The 20922-nt window shown below is 38.6% G+C and overlaps 1 protein-coding gene across 5 annotated transcripts in view; it reads left to right on the top strand.

Annotated features, from left to right (window-relative positions):
- Positions 1-2478: 2478 nt before the first annotated feature.
- Positions 2479-20922, top strand: part of LOC131788548 (uncharacterized) — a 29215-nt gene continuing 10771 nt past the window's right edge. For all 5 annotated transcript variants that reach the window (XM_066162919.1, XM_066162918.1, XM_066162917.1 and 2 more), the window contains exons 1-20: positions 2479-2588; positions 4137-4301; positions 4699-4789; positions 5216-5454; positions 5833-6195; positions 6352-6674; positions 7152-7290; positions 7837-8150; positions 8498-8636; positions 9195-9520; positions 9849-9987; positions 12985-13307; positions 13774-13912; positions 15700-16031; positions 16591-16729; positions 17762-18087; positions 18357-18495; positions 18912-19237; positions 19521-19659; positions 20103-20428. In XM_066162919.1, the coding sequence (XP_066019016.1) occupies positions 2531-2588; positions 4137-4301; positions 4699-4789; positions 5216-5454; positions 5833-6195; positions 6352-6674; positions 7152-7290; positions 7837-8150; positions 8498-8636; positions 9195-9520; positions 9849-9987; positions 12985-13307; positions 13774-13912; positions 15700-16031; positions 16591-16729; positions 17762-18087; positions 18357-18495; positions 18912-19237; positions 19521-19659; positions 20103-20428 (4485 nt within the window). In that variant the 5' untranslated portion in view covers positions 2479-2530. The remainder of the gene's footprint in view (positions 2589-4136; positions 4302-4698; positions 4790-5215; positions 5455-5832; positions 6196-6351; positions 6675-7151; positions 7291-7836; positions 8151-8497; positions 8637-9194; positions 9521-9848; positions 9988-12984; positions 13308-13773; positions 13913-15699; positions 16032-16590; positions 16730-17761; positions 18088-18356; positions 18496-18911; positions 19238-19520; positions 19660-20102; positions 20429-20922) is intronic.

The following is a 20922-nucleotide window of genomic DNA, read 5'->3' as shown; positions in this document are numbered from 1 at the left end:
AGGTGCGTGCGTGTGGCATAAAAAAACACTTCGCTCCCATGGTATTCAAGAGTCTGCACATTTGGTTTTCTTTACTTGATCGTTCCTACATCTAATAAGGGACTGATTTTCAGATACTTTATATACAATCGTAAATGCACTCACCATTCTCGCTTTCTTGATTGAGGCGGCCGTGACGCACGGGTTCTTGAACTCCTCTGACTCTCGCGCTCTATTTTAGGTTACGTTCGTCCTGGCGGTTCAAATTGCCAGGGCCTGATTTCAACAACAGATTCATAAAACCTTTCATTATGTTTATCTTCCATCGAGGCCTCAAAATCCGAATAATCAGACCCCGAAATAGAACTGCTTTCACCCAAAGTATTATCCGCAATATTTACTTTGCTTAATGTACACACGTGTGACGTGAAGGTCACATGATCAAAATCGAAGCGTTTACGGCGGATGACTCACGAAGCTGCAATTAGGACAGTTTTCCCGGCGAAAAAAGGCGCAAAGAGACATACGAAGCACCTTGTATCTGTTTCAATGTGTTACCCGCGGCATTTAGACGGCATTTCGAAAAGGTGACCTGTTAGCCGTCAATTACCCTTTAGGTGTATAATTGAACGTAGCACGGTAATGGCAGATTTGTAGTAAGAATGTTCGTTATATAGAAAATCAATAATGATCTGAAATAATAAGATAAGGAATTGCCTGGGGAAATTGTGCGAGCGCGTTTGGCTTGGAACATCCTGTGACGTTATGTGATGTGTCATTCGAATAGCAAATAGTGCGTGCATGCGGGTGTAAGCTGTTAAAATCAAGTTGACAGGAAATAGCTTGGGATTTAGTAAATCATGTCAATCTTGGATTTAAGTAGTTTAGGCGTGTATTTCCGTTGTAACACCAGACAAAAAAATCGCTATTTTGTAAAAGATGAGATTTGAGATCGTTTGAGTGTAGAAAGTTCGGATATTGTATGGATCGTAAATAAACGCAAGAAATCAGAAAGATACAGTCCTTTTGATTGTCGAACCGGCGCTCCGCAGAGATTTTCCTTATCGCAATGGAGAATTCTACAACACAGTGTTGAAATCGCTCACGAAGATAGTCAGGAGTCAAGTTGTTCATGCATTTGTAAACCATAACTAAGTCGTTGAAGAGCAGTTTTCCCTTCACGTTAAGCCATTCAACGGACTTCAGGGCTTCTGAAAAATGATGATACTTTTTTAAGTCAGTTACGATCCTGCAGGCGTAGTTCTAGACTAACTGAAGTTTTCTAATATTCTCTTTGCTGGTGTTGCTCCAAACTGTCGAACAGTAAAATAATTTGCAAAAGACGAAAGCATTTATGAGATACATCAGGGTTCTTTGATCCAAAAGGTGCTTTATCCTATTGACCCCCTCCTTAGTTTAAACATACAGTCAGAGGCAGTTTTAGTAATTTGTTCTTTATAGTTAAGATAACAATTGATGTGCACTCCCAGGTCCTTTGTTACTGCCACAGGCTTAATTTTAGTCCCCAATATTGTGGCACTTGAAAGGGTGGTAGGTAGAGTCCTCATGAGTTGGGGGACGCCTATATGCAAGAGTTTTGTTTTATCGGGGTTGATGAGCAGCGAATTTCTACAACACCAAATTAATATTTCTTTAAGATCTTCCTTTATAGCAGAGATAACATCGTGAAGTTTGCTGGACAGGAACCCGAGAAAGAGTTTTGTGTCATCCACATAGAGAGAGGTTTGAAGTATTTTGGGACTCGAAAGAGGTCGTTTACGTATAATGTAAACAGCACTGGACCCAAAATGGATCCTTGCGGTACTCCAACCGTTAGGGGTAGAGGGCTGGACAAGGTATCCTGAATCTTAACAACTTGTTCACGTTGTAACAAATAGCTATCAAACTAGGCACACGCAGGTTCCGATACACCGGTATTGCGAAGTTTGCACAACATCAAGTCATGTCGAATGCTGTCAAAAGCTTTGGACATGTCCAAAAGAACGATGACAGACATCTTCCTTTGATCCATGTTATTGAGCAATTCTTCAGTGAAGTGAAGTGAAGCAGCGCAGATTCGGTCGAATGAAATTTTCTGTTTCCACTTTGCATTTGATGTATGACATTGCATGAGTCGAGGAAATTGAGTGAGCTGTGAGTGAGCTGCCCTTTCGCATACTTTAGATAGAATAGGCAGTAGTGAAATTGGTCTTGTGTTCGCAGACTCCTAACTGTCTCCTGATTTAAGAATTGGAACGATTTCTGCTTTCTTCTAGGAAAGTGAAAAACTTTACTCCGGGTGAATAATAACATCCAATTTCGACTTTACTTTTAAACTTGAATGCATGGGCACGTTGTAATTGAAAACTGAAGATATTCTCGAAACTGCCGCACAGAAAAATACACGTAGAATTGACCATTTGACATCTGTCCCGAGCGTGCATTACGATTTGACCTTGGGTGATAATTCTAGAAAAAGCTGATTTGGGCAAAGGCATTTCATTTTTTTCCAGATCGTCTGTCTGGTAACATCTTCCATGAGGAATTCAGGATGTCGATATGGACAACTTTAGGCCTGATTACTTGGCTAAACAGTTTTTTTTCGTCAGGTGAGGATTTAGCAGGGTCAATGAACGCTATGAATCGAATACCTTTCCAACGAAATGTTGTTTATAACATATGAAATAATCCCTTACTCTTACAACCGATTCTCCAAAACTAAATTTCATCACCCTTCCTTAGGATTCAGAGAACAGATGAAATGTATTAAATCAACAAGTGTTTCGATTGCAGTTCTAAAACAAACCTGGTGGAAAATTTTTAATTGTCCCGTGACAAACTGTGTAATATCACAAGCTCTCTCGGATACTCCTGTAGCTCTCTCATTTTTTTCTGTGCAAAAGGGTCCAAGTCGTACACGATTGTTTGAAGAAGGGAATTTCCTATGATAGACTATAACGGAAAGAGAAACCTAGATCTTGTTAGCTTTTATACAACAGAATCTGAACAACGCTAGCTTCTGGCCGAGTCGAAACACATCCATGGATTTTCTTGTTATGTCTTGTGTAAAACCATCTACATAACGCAATCAACTTTATCTCTCAAGTAACCCTCCACATCATTTTCAACTAGTTTTGAAAGGTGGGGGAAGAGATAGAAGGGATAGGAAGAAGCGAGCTATCTTTTGAGTCAATTCATTGTGTGCGTGTGTCTAGATTAATTTTTCTGTGTTTGTTTATTTGTTCTCAGTCTTAGAGCATAATCGCTCGTTATCATATGACCTTGCACTCAAACAGAGTTTGATGACAGCTTCCACATTGTATCAACGTTTGCCTTTGGCAAACTCATTGAAAGATGTGTTAGCACTAAAAAAACCCCGTTTTCTAGGGTCGATATCAAAACATTTCTCCTTATCCGACAATTTTTATTACAGTTTACTAATATGTAATCTGATAGAATCGCCGTGTTCTTGACAAGTTTTCGTATCAGTCTTTCAGTATGTGAGGGCCTGTTTACACACAGACAGCCCAAGCTCATGTCTCGAGAAAAAGCCGACTAATTCATGAAAGCGTCACTCGTTGTGTGACACGGTGTTAAGTTACGAGAGGAACCGTTGAAAATTTGAACACGTTATAAGGAATAGCATGAAGAACGAAATATGGTCAATTTACAACGATAAATATTTCGAGGTATGAACATTTTACGCGTAAAATCAATAAAACTTACTCGCATCCCGTGTGTCTGTTGTAGTTTTTGGCGATTTCTGCTGTTTTAAGCTTGCTTTACCATCGCTGTTATTCACGTCGCCTTTTGACATGACAACGTCTCAAGGTGGGGTAACCCGCCCAGCCGGGGTCGCTTTCATGGCAAAAGGCTAAAAAGCGGAACATTTAACATTTGTTGCTATTTGCTGTCGTTGCTGCATGTAATGAACCCATTTTCATCTGAACGTCGAAAGCAATCCAAAATTGCTTTGGTTTGCGTATAACCTCACGCTCTCAACCAATTAGGTCATAGAATGATAAAAACCAACCGCGTTATCGTAAATCGTGTTTTTCCCGTGTAACGGAAAGTCTACTCTGAGTTCTTATTATAATATTTTCCCTCATTTTGATGGTGGATGTGACTAAACTAACTGCATGTTCGGTTTGTTGCAGCATCTATTGCAGCTCCTGTTATAGATGTTTACATTAGCAGTGAAGGTTGCGATGATCGGCCAAAGACACCGAACACATGTGGAATTGCTTACATCAAGGTGAACGGCGAGGATTATTCTCGTCACGGCAGAGGACATAATGTTGTTGTTGTGGACGGTGCAACAGGTGTGTGAACCACGGATAATATATTACTTTTTAAATTCGTATTTATCATAGGGGATAGCTCGATAATGGTGACAAGCAAAGACCTCCTCTTGGCTCAGACATAATCCAAATGGCCCTTCGGAGTTTCTCAGGAAGTTTTTTTCATTATTTCTTGGAAGAATTATGCGTCAAAGATTGAATATTGTCGAATAATCCATGAGTAGACGTCTAGGACATTATTCGACCTAAAGAGACCAAGAGGGCATTTTCTCATGTGCTCATAATTCATTGAGCCCAAGACGAACAGTGTTCCAGTGTAATTTAAGAAATGAACATTGTAAAAGATTCGGTTCGTGTACAATTGCCGGTTCTCAAACTAGGCATATGCTTTTATCTTTTTATTTTTCTTATCACTCAGGTGTCATTCTTGATTCAAAAGAATTCGACACATACGGGAATATATTTGCCGGTAACAACCTAAGGGACTACCTCAACAACATTAGAGGAAAGTATGTAACTTCATTTCAGATGTTTAGATGTAGTTTTATCATTTTAGCCTAAGCCAATCATACCTTTGAAACGATACCTCACTATTTAACCCTTACCTCCCAAGATCTGACTGTTAATTCTCCCCTCCAGTTGATACTCATTTCCTTGTAAATAAGTTACGAGAATTTGGTTTTAGATCACGATAACAACTTCTACCTAATGCATTTGAGTATTCTCATTACCTATTTGCTGGATAGTGAATGGATATTGTAGGGAGAAGATACTCGTTAATCACTTCTGGGAATTAAAGGGTTAACAAAAAGATTCGATGTTGCTGTGCGTCTGCTCAGTGATAGAACACAGATGACGTCAAAATCAAGACCTAATCTGAAACTACTCTTTTTCGTCATTGCTTTGCTTTTTATTTAAAAATGTTTTTCCGTTAGCAAAATCGTTTTGGTCGGTGTTCAAGACGAAGGTTCGAGATATGCTTCATCAGCGGTTAGCGCTCTCAAAAGACTGGGGGCTCGTGATCCTGTTCTTGGAAGCATGCGGTCGTCTTTTGCATTTGCTGGTTACGCGGGCACAGGACAACCAGCCTGGATGACACAAAAAAAGATACAAGAGTGGAACGCGAGATTTCATGGGCCCAGTCAAATAACTCTGAAAATTCCCCTTTCATCAAGTATGTCAAGTCAGTATAATCTGTTGCACTTATGATGTAGATACCTTTGACCAACAGGTAAATCTCTAAGATCTCTTCGTTCTTATATGTTACTGCAAGTTACCGATGTACGTAAATCAGTGAATAGAGCTTGATCTTTGACCTGGGTTTCTAACTTGATCGACCATTACTTCGAAAAAAGGTGTGCTTGTTAGTTAAATTCAGCTCTCTTACTCAGTCTGAGTGAGCATTGCTTGAGAGAGGAGCGAAAAGGTGAGAGAGGACGAGTTTCATGGGCTGCGAGAATGGACATACATGCAGTTTCGGAAACTTGTGACAATTTTTTTGTGCCCCCGAGCTCAATGAAAATAACCCCAACTAACTTTTTCTTACTCGCAGGAGGATATAAATGTCAAAACCAAACTTTACAGGGACAAAAAGGCGTCATTTACTCACCTAACTATCCAGAAATATACCCAGATGGGCAATACTGCATGTGGAGGATCATGGTAAAAGCATCTTTTCAAGTGGCCTTAATTTTTACACGCTTCAGTCTACAATCTGAGAACAACACGGACGCTGTTTATGTGCACGATGGCAATGACCAAACAGGGAACGTATTAGGAGTGTTCTATGGGGGTCAGCTTCCCCCCAGGAATGGAATTTATTCTTCGTCAAACAGCCTCCTTGTAATATTCAGATCAGATAAGAATGGTTCTTTCTATGGGTTCCAAGCCTCTTATAGCGCTGTTAAGTGTTCTGGTAAGAGTTTGTTGACTGACAGTATTACAAAATTACTTAGCACAATTTCAGAGTTTGAGATGTATCTTAAGAAGATCCCCGAAGAAAAAATTTTGATACGCTCGAACATTTTACAGATAAATAGTGCTATAACTCTTCTGTTTGTTTAATTTGCAGGAGCCCTTGGAATGGAGAGTGGGGCGATTTCTGGTGCCCAGATAACTGCTTCTTCGCGAATGAACAACAACAGCACACCAAGACAGGCGAGACTGAACTTCATTGAACAGGGAATCAAGCAAGGGGGGTGGTCGTCTCTTAAAAATGATCGTAACCAATGGCTTCAGGTGGATCTTGGCAGTCACACCATTGTGACAGGTGTGGCGACTCAAGGGAAGAACTCAACAAATTGGCGACAGTGGATAAAAACTTTCACGTTACAGTTTAGTTTTGACGGAGTGATCTTCCAGTCATACAAAGAGCCAGGGAAAATGTCAGCAAAAGTAAAGTGTCTTTCAATTATCATTCTATGAATTTATTCCGTCTGAAACCTTCTCTGAATGAATTTTTCCCTACAACCCTCTTTTCAAGAGGTCATACAAAAGAAGAGATTCCCCTGAAACTTACCTACATGTACCATAACCTTATACTATAACGTTTTATGGCTTTTCTGGCATTGCATCGATCAATTAACACACCAAAAAATGTTGTGATCAATAGCATCGTTTCTGGGTTTGACTTGGCTAACTTTAACAAAATCTAAAGACACGAAAAGAAAATTCGTTCGGGATGATATACTCCATTTTTTTTTTTTTGACAAAAAGTTGGCAGCTTTACGAATCAGTGAAGTTTCGTCATAATCTAATAAACCTTTAAAACTACGATGTATGCATAGGACCAAATGACATTCATTTAAGTTTATCAGTCTGCGAAGGCGAGGTATCTACTTGAGCTCAGCTGATTTTGGTTTTAACTATCAGGTACTTCACGCCAATCAAGACAGTGATACAGTTGTGTATAACAAGTTGATCTCACCAATCACAGCTCGTTATATCAGGCTTTTACCAGTCACATGGCACAACCATATATCACTCAGAATGGAGCTTTATGGGTGTCGAGGTATTTCATAACATTATCGTCTCTTAGTTAGAAAAAATTACATTTAGTGTTACAAAAGGAACACATTTCGCAGACGCCGAGATGGGCGTAAAACACCTTTGGACGTAGAAGGCAAATTTAATATGCAAACAAATTATAGTGCGAGTAAAACCGACCAAGAGAAAATAGTGTACAAAACTGGTCAAGGAAAGAAAACCTCCTAAGAAACAAAATGTTCGAAATCATGTTAAAACGCCTTTCATGTTTCTTCTAAATTATTTTCCTGTCAAGGAGCGAAGGGAACCTTAGTATCTTATTTCACTTTTGAACTCTTGCTTGAAATCAAATTTTTTAAAAAACATATGCAGGTGTTTGAAGCAGTAGTTTAGAGTACTGATCCTTCATAATTTTCAGAGCTTAGCCTATGATCTTTGATTATGCAAGAATTGCTTCTAAAACTTGTACCCGACTTATCTTCATCCTGATAGATTAGAGTGAAAGATTCCCGTCTTGAAAGGGATATTAAAGCACCCTTTTTGAGTTTCCTTTCTGATTAAACCCATTCAGGTTGTTCCTCATCACTTGGCATGGAGAGTCAGGTTATCTCCGATGCCCAAATCACTGCCTCCACCCAATGGAATAATGACAATTCTGCAAAATTTGCACGGTTAAACTTGGGCGGCTGGGTTGCCAGAGCAGTCTATCCTAGACAATGGCTTCAGGTGGATCTGGGAACTTACTCAAGCGTAACAAGTGTTGCAACTCAAGGAGTGAACTTACGAGGATGGCGAAAATGTTGGACAGTTAGTTACAATCTACAATACAGTGATGATGGAATAACCTTTCATTTTTACAAGGGTCCTGGAGAAACTCTACCCACGGTATACACAGAAAGTCACATTGAATTGAATTTGAAAATGCTCATGGCTTACGTTTAAAAATACTTTTTTATGGTTATATGATTATTGCGGTCTGAGCTTGGTTTCCAGGGAGAAGTTAATCACTATGTTATCTCCTTTGGCGTCATGCCATGCAGAAAACTTTTTTATTTCATAGTCACTCATGCATTCGTTACGGCAGTTATGTATACATTTTTCGTTGTAGTAGAGGGACAGCACTTTTCTTCTGTTCTTCCTATTATACTTCTACCAAAAGGGAACACAGTAACAATAGTGTGAAGTGCAAAAGTCGATAATAAGTTGTGTTATGTTTCATGATCATTTTACAGGTGCTCAGTGGAAATCAAAACTTCCACTCAGTTGTGTCAAACAAGTTGAGGCAACCAATTACAGCTCGTTACATTCGATTCAAACCTTTACTCTGGAACTATCGAATTGGAATGCGAACCGAGATCCATGGTTGCCTAGGTACTGTCAAAATATTATTTCATTCAGGGGGAGGAGGGAAACTCCCAACAAGTTTGAGGCTTAACAGGAATAGACTCATCTATAAATATCAAATTTTAAAAGTGTTAAAAATTTGATACTTCATAATTGTTTCAAACCGTTTCCCATATCACAAATCTTTGATTGAAGACTAAAGCCATGCTTTCAAAACAGTTAATAAACAAACATTTTTGTGGCTGTAGAAGTCATTTCTAGTGTAACGAATGAAGACTTGACTTCTTAATTATTTCTCTTGAAAATATGAATTGCCATTTTCTCGTTAAAGGAAAGCTTCTTCAATTTTTAGTATCTTTTCCTTGTCATAGTGTATTCTCTCTGATTTATTCGTGGATAAACTGAAGGTGTATGTAACGATGATCGCGTGATATGATCATTGAATTTACGCCTAAGTTTGAAAATTTTCAGTTGAAGCAGATATTTGTAAAGTATCAAAACGTGAAGGATACCTGGAAGCTAGATTTCAGTTGCATATTAATAGTAACATTATAATAGACTTATATCAAAATTCATTCATTACAGAGTGCACTGTCCCTCTTGGAATGGAAAGTAGGTCGATATCTGATGCGCAAATCATCGCTTCTTCGCAATTGAATGGAAACCACTCCGCAGTACAGGGCAGGTTGCATTTTCAGGCCGTGGGAAACAAAGCTGGAGGGTGGTCGGCTCTTACGAGCGATATAAACCAATGGCTTCAGGTGGATTTTGGTAGTTACACTCATGTGACACAACTGGCGACTCAGGGGGTGAACGGAGTTGATGAATGGGTGACCAGATACAAGTTGCAGTTTAGTGATAATGGACTGACCTACAAGTTCTACCAAAAAACTGGGGACACTTCGGTCACGGTATGGTTTATCCTCATTTAGCGCATTTTATCAACGGAGTTAAGTTCTGATGGAATTAATTATTTAATGAATGAAAATATACATCTGCAAATCCTGTAATTTAATGCTTGCATTCAGTATGAACTGGACATAATCACGGGTAAGGAGGCACTCTGTTAGTGTGCCACTGCAAAATGAGATATTTATTTCTTTAGTTATTCATTATCACTTGTTATTTCAATTGCAATTCTGAAAGTAAAGCCGGCTAAACAAACGAACAAACAAACAATAGAGTAAGTCATCGCAAATAAGATCTTAATTTGACCGTAACATTCATGACGATTTTCAGGAGTTTAAGGGAAACCAAGATCGTAACGAGGTTGTGTATAATACCCTTCGTCCGCCACTCAAAGCGCGCTATGTCCGCATAATCCCAACACAGTGGAATAAACATATCTCCATGAGGATAGAGCTCTTTGGATGTCCAGGTATTTGTGCCTTTCAAAATATTTTCTTGATAGGTTATCTTGGTGTTTTGTCTTTCATCGAAAGACACTTCTTAGGCGAAGCAGGAGGCAGAATGGCTAAATAAAGATTATCATATAAATTACGGTGTTATACAAGGAGTTCCAGCGAGAAAAGCCTTAACAACACACGTGAAAAAATACGATATTTTTTTAAAGTGTGTTTGATATCGCCAATCAGCTGCTGACACGTCACTCGTCTTTCGTCTTTCAAGTTGATAAATGAACGGCAAAGCCTTCAAGATTCTTAATAAAAGGTAGTTTGTCGGAACTTTTTTCGGATTATGCCAGCTGAAAAATTAAAAACTCTGTGTTGCTCGCAGAAAGTGACGTTCAAACTTTCCTAGAACGGGAAGAAAACCAATATAAGAAAAGAAATATCGAAAGTTGCGTACTCAGTGGCTTTGGTAATGGCATTACTTGCGGCTGAGAACGAAAATTGATTCCTGAAAGATTTGCCAGAAGTCAATTTTGGCCGTTTACCTGAAAGACTTCTTCTCATCGGCAGAAATATTGGACAAGATGGCGGCCGTGCTCGCGCATTTCGTCCATAATGGCGTCCAAATAATATAAGAAACTGTATGGAAATTTGTAAAATTTCTAAAATATAACAGGAGCTCATGGTCCCGTCTGCTCTCGATCGAGACATATTCAGTACTGATTCTGCTATTCATCAAACCTCACAGGGACTCGATAAATAAAAACCACTTACTTCCCGAGCCAGTTCTTTTGTCATTGATCTTTGACCTAGGTCGCCGAACAGTTCTTCAAAATCCGTCGTTCTCCATCCCAAACACTCGCCTATTACAGGAAAGTGCATCAATAAAGTCAACTGCTCTCGATCGAATTGACTGCTACAGAGTTCGAAGCGTCCAAATATCCTGCAAAATTGCCATTTCCTCCCATCGAAAAAGTTCCCAACGCGCCAGAATATCCCTTATTTTCTATGTTGAGTAAGTGACGAGACGCCATATTGAAAACTATGACTGAAATAGTTAAACACGAGCAACGCTGATCTTCGAATCGTCGGCCATATTTGTTTATGTTCTTGCAGGGAAATAAATTAGTTCTCGGTCCTTTTCGGAATAAAAATATGCCAGACATTGAATGCAAATTCAGTAGTTTTAGCGCGAAAATTAAATTAAAGCAAATCAAAATTCTGACATCATGTCATCGCTCTGCCTAAATCCCAAAGATTTACTTGCAGGTCTTCTTTTCTTTTTCTTTTCATCAAATAGAAGATCTGCGGTGCTCAAATTGTGTAAGTCATGGTACGAAACACTCTTCTTTGCAGAACGAGCCTTGATCGCCGCCATATTAAATTCTCTTGATATTCTATTGTTCCGGAGTGTAATACGATATACCGCTGATAATTGTTAGCGAGCTCGAAATGTCCTTGATTTCTGGCGATGGTCGGTAGGACAAAATCCATAAATAAGAATTTTGTGAACTAAAAATTACGCCTATTGTTGTTATTGTAATCATCATTCGACGAATTTTTCCCAACTTTATTGATTGTATTAAATAACCTGCAAGAGCGCATTTTTCCGCATTCGCAGTAGAGCTAAAATTAGGCGATACCTATCCCAGAGTACTACTGAGGCTATTGTTCACGCTTACATAACATCGCGTTTGGACTATTGTAATGCCCTACTGTATGGTCTCCCGAAGTATCTAATTAATAGACTTCAGCTTTTACAGAACTCGGCAGCTCGCCTTGTTACCTTGACTAGAAGGCAGGACACCTAGGATCACACCAATACTAAGGAGCTTACATTGGCTGCCAGTTCATTATAGGATAGTTTTCAAAATACTGTTGCTGACTTAAAATGCTCTGAATGGACTAGCCCCAGATTACATTAAAGACCTATTGGAGTATCATGACTCTCGTCGCACACTAAGATCTTAAAACAATAGGTTGCTAGATGAACCTGGAGCGAATCTTAAAACGTATGGTGAAAGGGCTTTTTCCGTGGCGGCACCAAGACTCTGGAATAAACTACCACTCCAGATCAGGCTTTCATCATCAGAGGCAATTTTTAAGGCTAATCTTAAGACTTATCTTTTTAAGCGTGCATTTCATTTGTAGTTTTTACTTGTAGTTATAGTGTATTTAATACTTAGGATTTTGATTTTTACGGTTTTTAGAGTATTGTAAAGCGCCATGGACTATTAATGGACGATGGCGCTATATAAATGTATTTAATTAATTTAATTAATTGTTGTGTACGTTTGTAGCTGTCAATCTTTTCTCAATATCCTATTTGCCGTGTAGTGTGATTCTGAGAATCTGGTGGTAAGATCAAATGATATTCACTAGTTGATATTTCGCCTCTTCTTATTATTTTTTCCACCTGACATTGATGTAAAGCAAAATTACTTGATAGTGAGAACGTCATTATTAGGGCTGACTCAAATCTGTCGCGGCTGTTTGTTATTAACCGCTACACGGACTAATTGTCGACCAGAGATCATCCAGTTGTGGGACTACCTTATAATTATTCTACTTCTGAAGCTTAGTGGAAAAGTTGTCGATCACACCTCAAAAAGGAAACGTCAACGTTCTTTGACTAGGCAAATAAGCTGGTTTTAACCATGACACGATTACACGTTTTTTGGATCCGAAAAGGTCTTCTTTAAGCCATCGACAAAATGATTCATAGGACGCTTCCTAAAAATGACAATTGTTAAACTTATTCCACTTGAAAATGAAGGAATAAATTAAGTTACTTAAATTTCCCAAACCAATCGCAACTTTGGTAAATAACAAAAAGTTTATACGCATACACACAAATAAATTAAAACCAATATGTTAGTGGCGGAGAATGGAAGGGAAAGAAAGGAAAGGTGTCATCAGCATTTCGTCAATAAGTATGACTCGACAAAAAACATCATATCACAAATCACGTACCCAGGCTGGGAATTTGGTTAGGATAATTGATTGTCCTTTTTCTCCTTTAGATTGCATTGCACCCGTCGGTATGGAGAGCGGACTGATCTCCGATGACCAAATCAGTGCATCATCACAATTGGATGATAATCATGCGCCAAAGCGCGCCAGACTGAATACCAAGATGAGTGGGATAAAACAGGGAGGTTGGCTTCCTCTAACAAATGACCGTAATCAATGGCTTCAAGTGGATCTTAATAGTTATACTCGAGTAACACGAGTAGCAACTCAAGGGATGGATGGCTATGAGCAGTGGGTGACTTCCTTCCAGTTAGAGTACAGTATTAACGAAATCACTTTCAAGTCTTACATGGAAAGTGTTGGCAACCCCAAGGTATGTGGCGCCTACCAATTCAGTGCAGAGCTACCTTGAGAATTATTGGTATGGTAAAAAAAATAAAGAAATAAATTTAAATAAGAGATTTTATAATTCTATCAATGTTTATTTGTACATGCAATCTGGCTAAAAGCAGTCTTACGACAAAAAATAAACAATTCAAGCGGCGTTAATTTTCTCGCTATTGCTGCAATTCGACGAATTTGTATCAAGCAAAGGAAAGTGGCTTTCTGACCCAATGAGAGAAAAAGCCATAATACACTGTAGATCTCAAGGGATGGTTTCCAGCCAAAGAGCCTCTCTAGTAATTGAGTATTTTCCTAAGCTGTACAAACCTCCACTAGAGATTGTCATTCAGATATATCACAAAAGGCAGACGCAGAGCTCTTTTCTTTCATTGTTAATCATCCGCAAGCCTTACGCATCATTTTTCCTTAATGCTTTCTGTGTTTTTCTCGCTTAGATATTTCCCGGAAATGGTGATAGTGACACTGCTGTTTTCAACATTCTTAAACCTCCAATCACAGCACGATACATAAGGATCTTACCCATAGCGTGGTATAAAAACATAGCGATGAGAATAGAGATCTACGGTTGTACAGGTAACGTTTTAACAGTAACAAATAATGCCAATAAAAAATCAAATAGGGGTGCCTTTTAACAGGCCTTTTTTACCTCGTGGTATGACGTAGGTCTTACCGTAAGGTTTTTCAGTATGGAAGGAAAATTCACTCATTCACTAACTCACTCACCCCATTCTGTGATCTGTTAGACAATAAATGTATGCATTAAAACTTTGATCAAACGCGTCATCTCCTGCCTCCCCGTATTAGGCTTACCTTTGTTCCCAGTATTATACTATTGTCTTCCGTTCAATAACCTAAGGATTGAAACTAAGGGCGAAATTTTTACCTGAGTACACTGAGTTATCAAAAAAAGTCAAAATGGCATCTGTCGTTGGGCAAAAAGGGTAAGGCTGATTTTTCCTTCTTTTCGCTCCATCCTTGATCAAAATGCATCCGTTTAGACCTCTTGAACAAAGAGAGAAATGTGCGTAGGAATGCTCAATTGGAAAGAAAAGGGCTTCAAATTCTTAAAATCGACAACGAAAAAAGTCCCAACAATCGATATGGAAATATCTTGTTGGACCGTGCGCTAAAATCATCAAGGCGTTTGCTCCATTCTTGATCAAAGTAAACCTTTGTAGACCTTGGAAACGAAGAGCAAACGTGCAGAAGAATACTCAACTGGAAAGAAACGGGCTTCAGTCAAAGTCTTGAAATCAGTAATCCTTGTCTTCAAATTGATTTATCTATATACCATATTTTGCGGTTTCAAGGTTAAGATTTCATTTATTAACCCCTATAGGCGATTTTATTCTTTCTTTAAGTTGATTTCGCGTATCTGTTCCGGCTATATTTTACATATATTTGGCAGCTTATTCATCATGTTTTGAGACTTTTATGATTTCATTTTATTTGATCATTCACCTTGTGAGCTACTTCGTTCCTAGAGCGTAAATCTTTTGACATAATTTGAACGTATTATATTACTTGCTTGTGCACAGGTTGAATTTGCTATCATTTGCAGATAGTTTTGTCACTGACTGTGAATATATGAAAATCAAAAATGTGAACTGAGGTTTAATTAGGAAATGGATATGAATACTTCTGCTTGAGTGGTGCTCATTACTGCCAAGATCGCCTTCGTATTCCTTTCTTTTTCTTTTCACTGTTTGGCCGTTAATTCATGTGACTTTTAAATAATTGTCGTCTTGGTCTACTTTTGGCTCCAAGTTTTGGTGCCCTGGCTAACGCTTCTAAATTGGTCATCACGCCCTATTGGAAAAAGATGGTAAAGATTTAAAGTTCTCACCTCTCAAATGAATAATTATGACATCCCATGAGGTACTTCCTCTGAGCCTATGATTTGAAAGTATACCGGCAAATAAAGAATCAGTTTTAAAGTAGAAGGATAAATAACACAAATAACGCAGATACAAATGTAACATCGCTCGAGAGAGTGGAATTACAGTCTGATGCAGGTAAATTAGAGCTACCACGCGCAATGTAATTACATTAACTCAATCATTGTAAATAGCTCTTTAACTTTTAATTTTTAACCTGAAGAAGGCTGAACGGCCGAAACGTCGTGCATTAAACTCGTCCAGAACAGTCAAGAGTTGGCCTCTTCGTTACTTCGTCCTTACACTTAACTCTATGTATTATATATATATATATATATTTTCGAAGAATCGAGTTTTAGAATCTCGCATATGCGAGATTCTAAAACTCGATTCTTCGAAAAGAACCCAGATCTTTTCTCTTTTCCAAGCTCCAAACGAGTTGAACGATGTCTTACTCAGTTAATTTATGTTCACTTATTTCAGTGTGTAGCACACCTCTTGGTATGGAAAGTGGAGCAATCAAAGATGCACAAATAACCGCCTCTACACAGTGGGATGGCAATCATGACACATCAAGGGCTAGGCTGAATTTGAAGTTGACTGGAGTAAAGAGAGGAGCCTGGTCAACTCGTGTACTGGATCTCAAACAGTGGCTTCAAGTCGATCTTGGCAGCTATACCACTGTGACCGGTGTCGCGACTCAGGGAAGGAATGCACCACGATTACAGCAGTGGGTGACTAAGTACAGGTTGCAATATAGTACTGATGGAGTGAACTTTCATTTTTACATAGAAAAAGGCGACAACTCATTCAAGGTATTTTCGTCTTTCTTCTTGTTTTTTTTTTATGTTTGGTAACAGACATGAGTGATAAAGAGTGCGAAGGCCAGCCACGGTAGTGATGTTATAGAACTACCACTAGTGCCATACAAAATTTACCCATTTCAAATTCTAAATGCAATACGTTTTCCAGAAGAGAAAAAAATCACTTTCAACCGTACGGAAACTTCCGAAAAGGGGAAAAAAATGAGAAAAGAATCAAAAGCCAATTTTAGAAATCATGGTAAACTATGAAAGTGAATATTTTACAATCCAAGTAAATTAAAGCTGTCAAAGGCGAGGAGATTTGATAGGAAAAATTCCGGCGGGATATGCTTTGTGGTTTTTCCTCCTTAGCCATCTTCGATTAAAAAAAAAAAAATTCTTCATAGTAAATCTATTCAGATTCGTAACAAGTTAAACTTCATTCATCTTCTGAAGGATCAATCCGGTTATAGAAGACTTGTCCTCGGCTCTGTAATGAGTTTCAGAAGTCAGCATAAATCTACTTGTCACAATGTCTCTATAGAATAAGAGATGATGATATTCTTTTCAGGTGTTTAGTGGTAATCAAGACCGAGACAGCATTGTGTACCACAAATTGGCAAGGCAAATTACGGCACGTTACATCCGGTTCATTCCGGTGGAATGGCAAAGTCACATCTCTATGAGAGTGGAAATCTATGGCTGCGCAGGTACATCGTGGTGTATCTTATTGTTGCTGTTGCAGTAGTTGTATTAATTTGTACCTACTGGTAAACTTAATCTTTCAAAGTGTCATTCGCATTAGCTTTTATAAAATACTTCATTACATAAACGCAATAATATAATATTAAAGGTTGAAACATTCTGTATAAGATATAACAGCTAAAAGAAATGTCCTAATTACAAATTACATGTAGTTGAGAATTAGAACTGATATATAAATTAGGCAATGCATTAAAGGCAGCCAATTTTCTACCAAAGCAAGTTTCAATTAATCACCGATAGTGATCCTAGATTGCCTTGATTTTGCTTTACTTTGCACTGTGATTGGTATGGAAGATTCGCGCCACTATCTCCGCCACTGAAATGCAGAACTAAAACCAATCTCAACGGGTACATCAGAATCTGCTTCACTGTTACTGTTTCAGTAGTGGTAAAGATTGGAACCAAGACTTGTTGGAACCTCTTTCATATTAGTTGTAAACTTTAGAGGGTCATTCGCTCAAGTTTTTATAAAGTGTTTCATGAAGTGAACGTAATAATATAAGCATTAAAAATTGAAATAATAGTCTGGATAAAAACTGCAGCTAAAAAGTGTACATCCGTCAAACACAGGTAGTGGAGAACTCGAACAAATACCAGAACTAGCCATTGCAGAAAGGACAGCTCTCTCAGACCACATCTTCGATTACGTCTGTCAATTCTCGACCAGAGCAGATTTCGATTAATTATATCAAAAAGTGATACTGGATTGCTTTGATTTTGCTGTACTACGCTCTGTGTCATCATCTCAGCCAATCAAATGAAAACTAAAACAAATCTCAACTTAGTCACTGGCGTTTTCCAGCGCGCTTCAAGCGGGCCGCTTGTGCAGCAAATCGGAGATTGGTTAGCTCATTCCAGCAATAGATAGAGAACCCCATTCGCTTTTTCTTATTCTTCTCGCTCTTTCTCTTTTTCTACTTCATTTTACTTCTTCTTCTTCTCTCTTAATTTTTGTCCTTTTTTTCAAAACAATTCAGGATGCTTTGAACCGCTTGGTATGGAGGATGGAACGATCACTGATGACCAGGTCAGTTCTTCTACGCGACTGGATGACAACCATTCGCCAAGTAAGGCCAGGTTGAATTTTAAAGAAGAAGAAAACAACGCCGGGGGATGGTCAGCTCAGACAAACGACGAAAACCAATGGCTGCAGGTCGATCTTGGGAGTTATACAAGAGTTACGCGTGTGGCGACTCAAGGGTTGAATGTCAACAACGAGTGGGTGACCAAATACAAGTTACAATTCAGTGACGATGGAAAAAACCTCCAGAATTACAAGCAACAGGGTGACAGCGAATGGACGGTATGTCTTAGTTAGCTGTCACATGCGTGTGATATACAAGAGCGATATCCAAAGGCGCTTTAGGTGACAACTCTTTAATCCATACTGTTTTCAACAAATGCAATAATTTTGAAACATGCATATATTTTTTTATTTTCTTGAAATTTTACTATGACACATACTCTGACTCTGATTACAAATGAAAGGTAAGGGCCTTGAAAAGACAGTGTTTGTCACTTCCGAAGGCCCTTCCAAAAATAGACTTAATCCATGCTGCTCACAATTTACAGGTGCTGAATGGGAATAAAGGAAGTGATGCCATTGTATATAACAATCTGAATCCTCCAATCACAGCAAGGTTTATACGATTTATACCAATCAGTTGGCACAATAAGATTTCCATGACAACAGAGATCTTTGGCTGTCCAGGTATGGCGATTATTAATCTGGTTTTTAGAATCCACTGGCCAAAAAAACGTTAGAAAACAAATAACTAGATTGACTGAGAAGCTTGATAGGACTTCAAGATTAGCTGTCAAATTTTAAAAACAGTCTTTCAGCCACAGGCATATACCAGCGAGTCAGAAGGATCTCAGCGTCGCAACATCATGTTTCGTACATCATTGATTAGAGAATTTTGAGAGAAATAGAGGGTGAAGTGAGATGAATACTTTGGATATAATTTAGGTCTTTTATTGTAGTAATTTTGACTGAAATCAACCAATCCTTTTAGTGACTACAGTAGTTTATCAGAGGCAATTATTGAAAGAGAAAGTGAATAAAAGTGTCGTGTAAAGTTTGGATAGTAACTATATCTAACGCTTATCTCTTAACAACAAATTCAGCATGTATGACTGCTCTTGGAATGGAAAGTCAGGCAATAGAAGATGCTCAGATAAGTGCTTCCTCGCAACTGGATGGAAACCATTCTGCAATACAAGGTAGACTACACCTTACGAGAAACAGTCAAAAGCAAGGTGGCTGGACGGCTCTCACAGATGATCGTAACCAGTGGCTACAGGTGGATCTTAATACTTTTGCGCGGGTAACGGTAGTAGCGACCCAAGGAAGAAACGGATTCAAAGAATGGGTTACCAAATACAGCTTGCAATATAGCGATGATGGTGTGACCTTCACGTTCTACAAGGAACCTGACAGCAACTCCGAAAAGGTGTGGTATCCATTTCACAGGTAAAACCTTACTTGATAGGCTTACCCTATAGGCTATTTAAATCATTATAGAGCAAATTGTTGAAAAATAGATTATTACCATGGACCTCACTTAATTCATTAACGTATTAGGGATGTTTTCCCTTACCCAATACATTCTGCACTACAGATGTGAATGAAATATCAACTATGACGCATCTTGAAAGGAGAAACAGATGGGAGTGTCCTCAAACAATGTTTAAATCCTGGAATATTTCTTTAAAATCTACTTTTATTATACTTAGGTGTTTGATGGAAACCGAGATTCAGATACTGTCGTATACAACAAACTAACTTCGCCAATAACAGCTCGGTACATACGGCTAAAACCAATGACGTGGAATAACCACATCTCGATGAGGATGGATTTATATGGCTGTCCAGGTATTTTGCAATTTTTAAACTAGTGACTATGCCAACATTATCGAACGTAATTGGTTATCAACAGACAGATAAAAGCACTAAGAAAGCAGTTTTGATGTCATGATTGTAACTGGAGGGTATAAAAAGCCTTTTTCGGTGTCCAATGTGTAACTTGACAGTAAACGTCATTCAAGTGTGCTACCGTATCGACGCTTGGGCCACTCTCTCATGGAAAAAATCTATTGCTATGTTTTTACTCATAAATACGTTTAACCGATGATTATTTAGTTCCTGAAATGTTGTTACAGTTTTTATGAATGGGTTACAGACGTTTCTGTCTATAATCATATTCCTGATTCAGAGCTTGTATTGTTACAGAAAGAATTAAACCCAGCCCCAGTCAATCCTTGTACCTTTAGTCGAAAGACTATCTCCTAAAAGCATCGTTTCCGTTTTTAATGTAGGCTGTACGTCCCCGTATGGCATGGAAAATCGCAAAATTTCGGATTCTCAAATCAAGTCGTCAACGCAGCTGGATGAAAATCACTCTGCAAAGCATTCCAGGTTACATTCAAAGGCAAATAGAGAAAACGGAGGAAGCTGGTCAGCGCTTAAAAATGACGTAGACCAATGGCTTCAGGTGGATCTTGGTAGTTACATACGGGTGACGGGCATTGCTACGCAGGGGAGGAATGGGCATGACGAGTGGGTGACCAAGTTCAGACTGCAATATGGTGAAAATGAGGACATCTTTCATTTCTTTGAGGATCCAGGACATTTTGCTGCGCAGGTTTGTATCGTGAAGCAGTTTTCCCAGATTTCAGTTACAAAATGTCGACACCAAAGCAATAGGCAGTAAAAATTTACAAAACAAATTTCGTTCCATCCCAATAAGTAAAGCCTTTCCAGTCTATTTCAATATTCCCATGTCAACTTTATAGGAATCCAGCGACAATAAATAAAATTTTCGGTAACCACTAAAAGCCACGATAGCCACTAAATTTTGTTTCCTTTTAACTTACGCGTTTTGAGAATAGAAATCTCACATCAATTTTATTTGTCGAAGTTTTACCACTAAAAAATTTTAGAGCTCATCCTTTGCGCGTTCAGTTCTGGAATGATGTGGATTAGACTGGCTAAAACATTTGTAGTCTTGGAGATCGACGTGCATCCAATCGATGGTAGACAACCCTAATCAGAATGTTGATAATCTGAAACGAACTGTAAGAAACTAGAACTGCGGCATTTTGTACTTAGGCGCTAAGAAAGATCAATTCCAAAAAA

Source organism: Pocillopora verrucosa, chromosome 3, assembly GCF_036669915.1.
Source record: "Pocillopora verrucosa isolate sample1 chromosome 3, ASM3666991v2, whole genome shotgun sequence".
In the NCBI taxonomy this organism is placed as follows: domain Eukaryota; kingdom Metazoa; phylum Cnidaria; class Anthozoa; order Scleractinia; family Pocilloporidae; genus Pocillopora; species Pocillopora verrucosa.
Note: the sequence above shows the minus strand (reverse complement) of the source record. Positions and strands in the feature narration are given on the sequence as shown.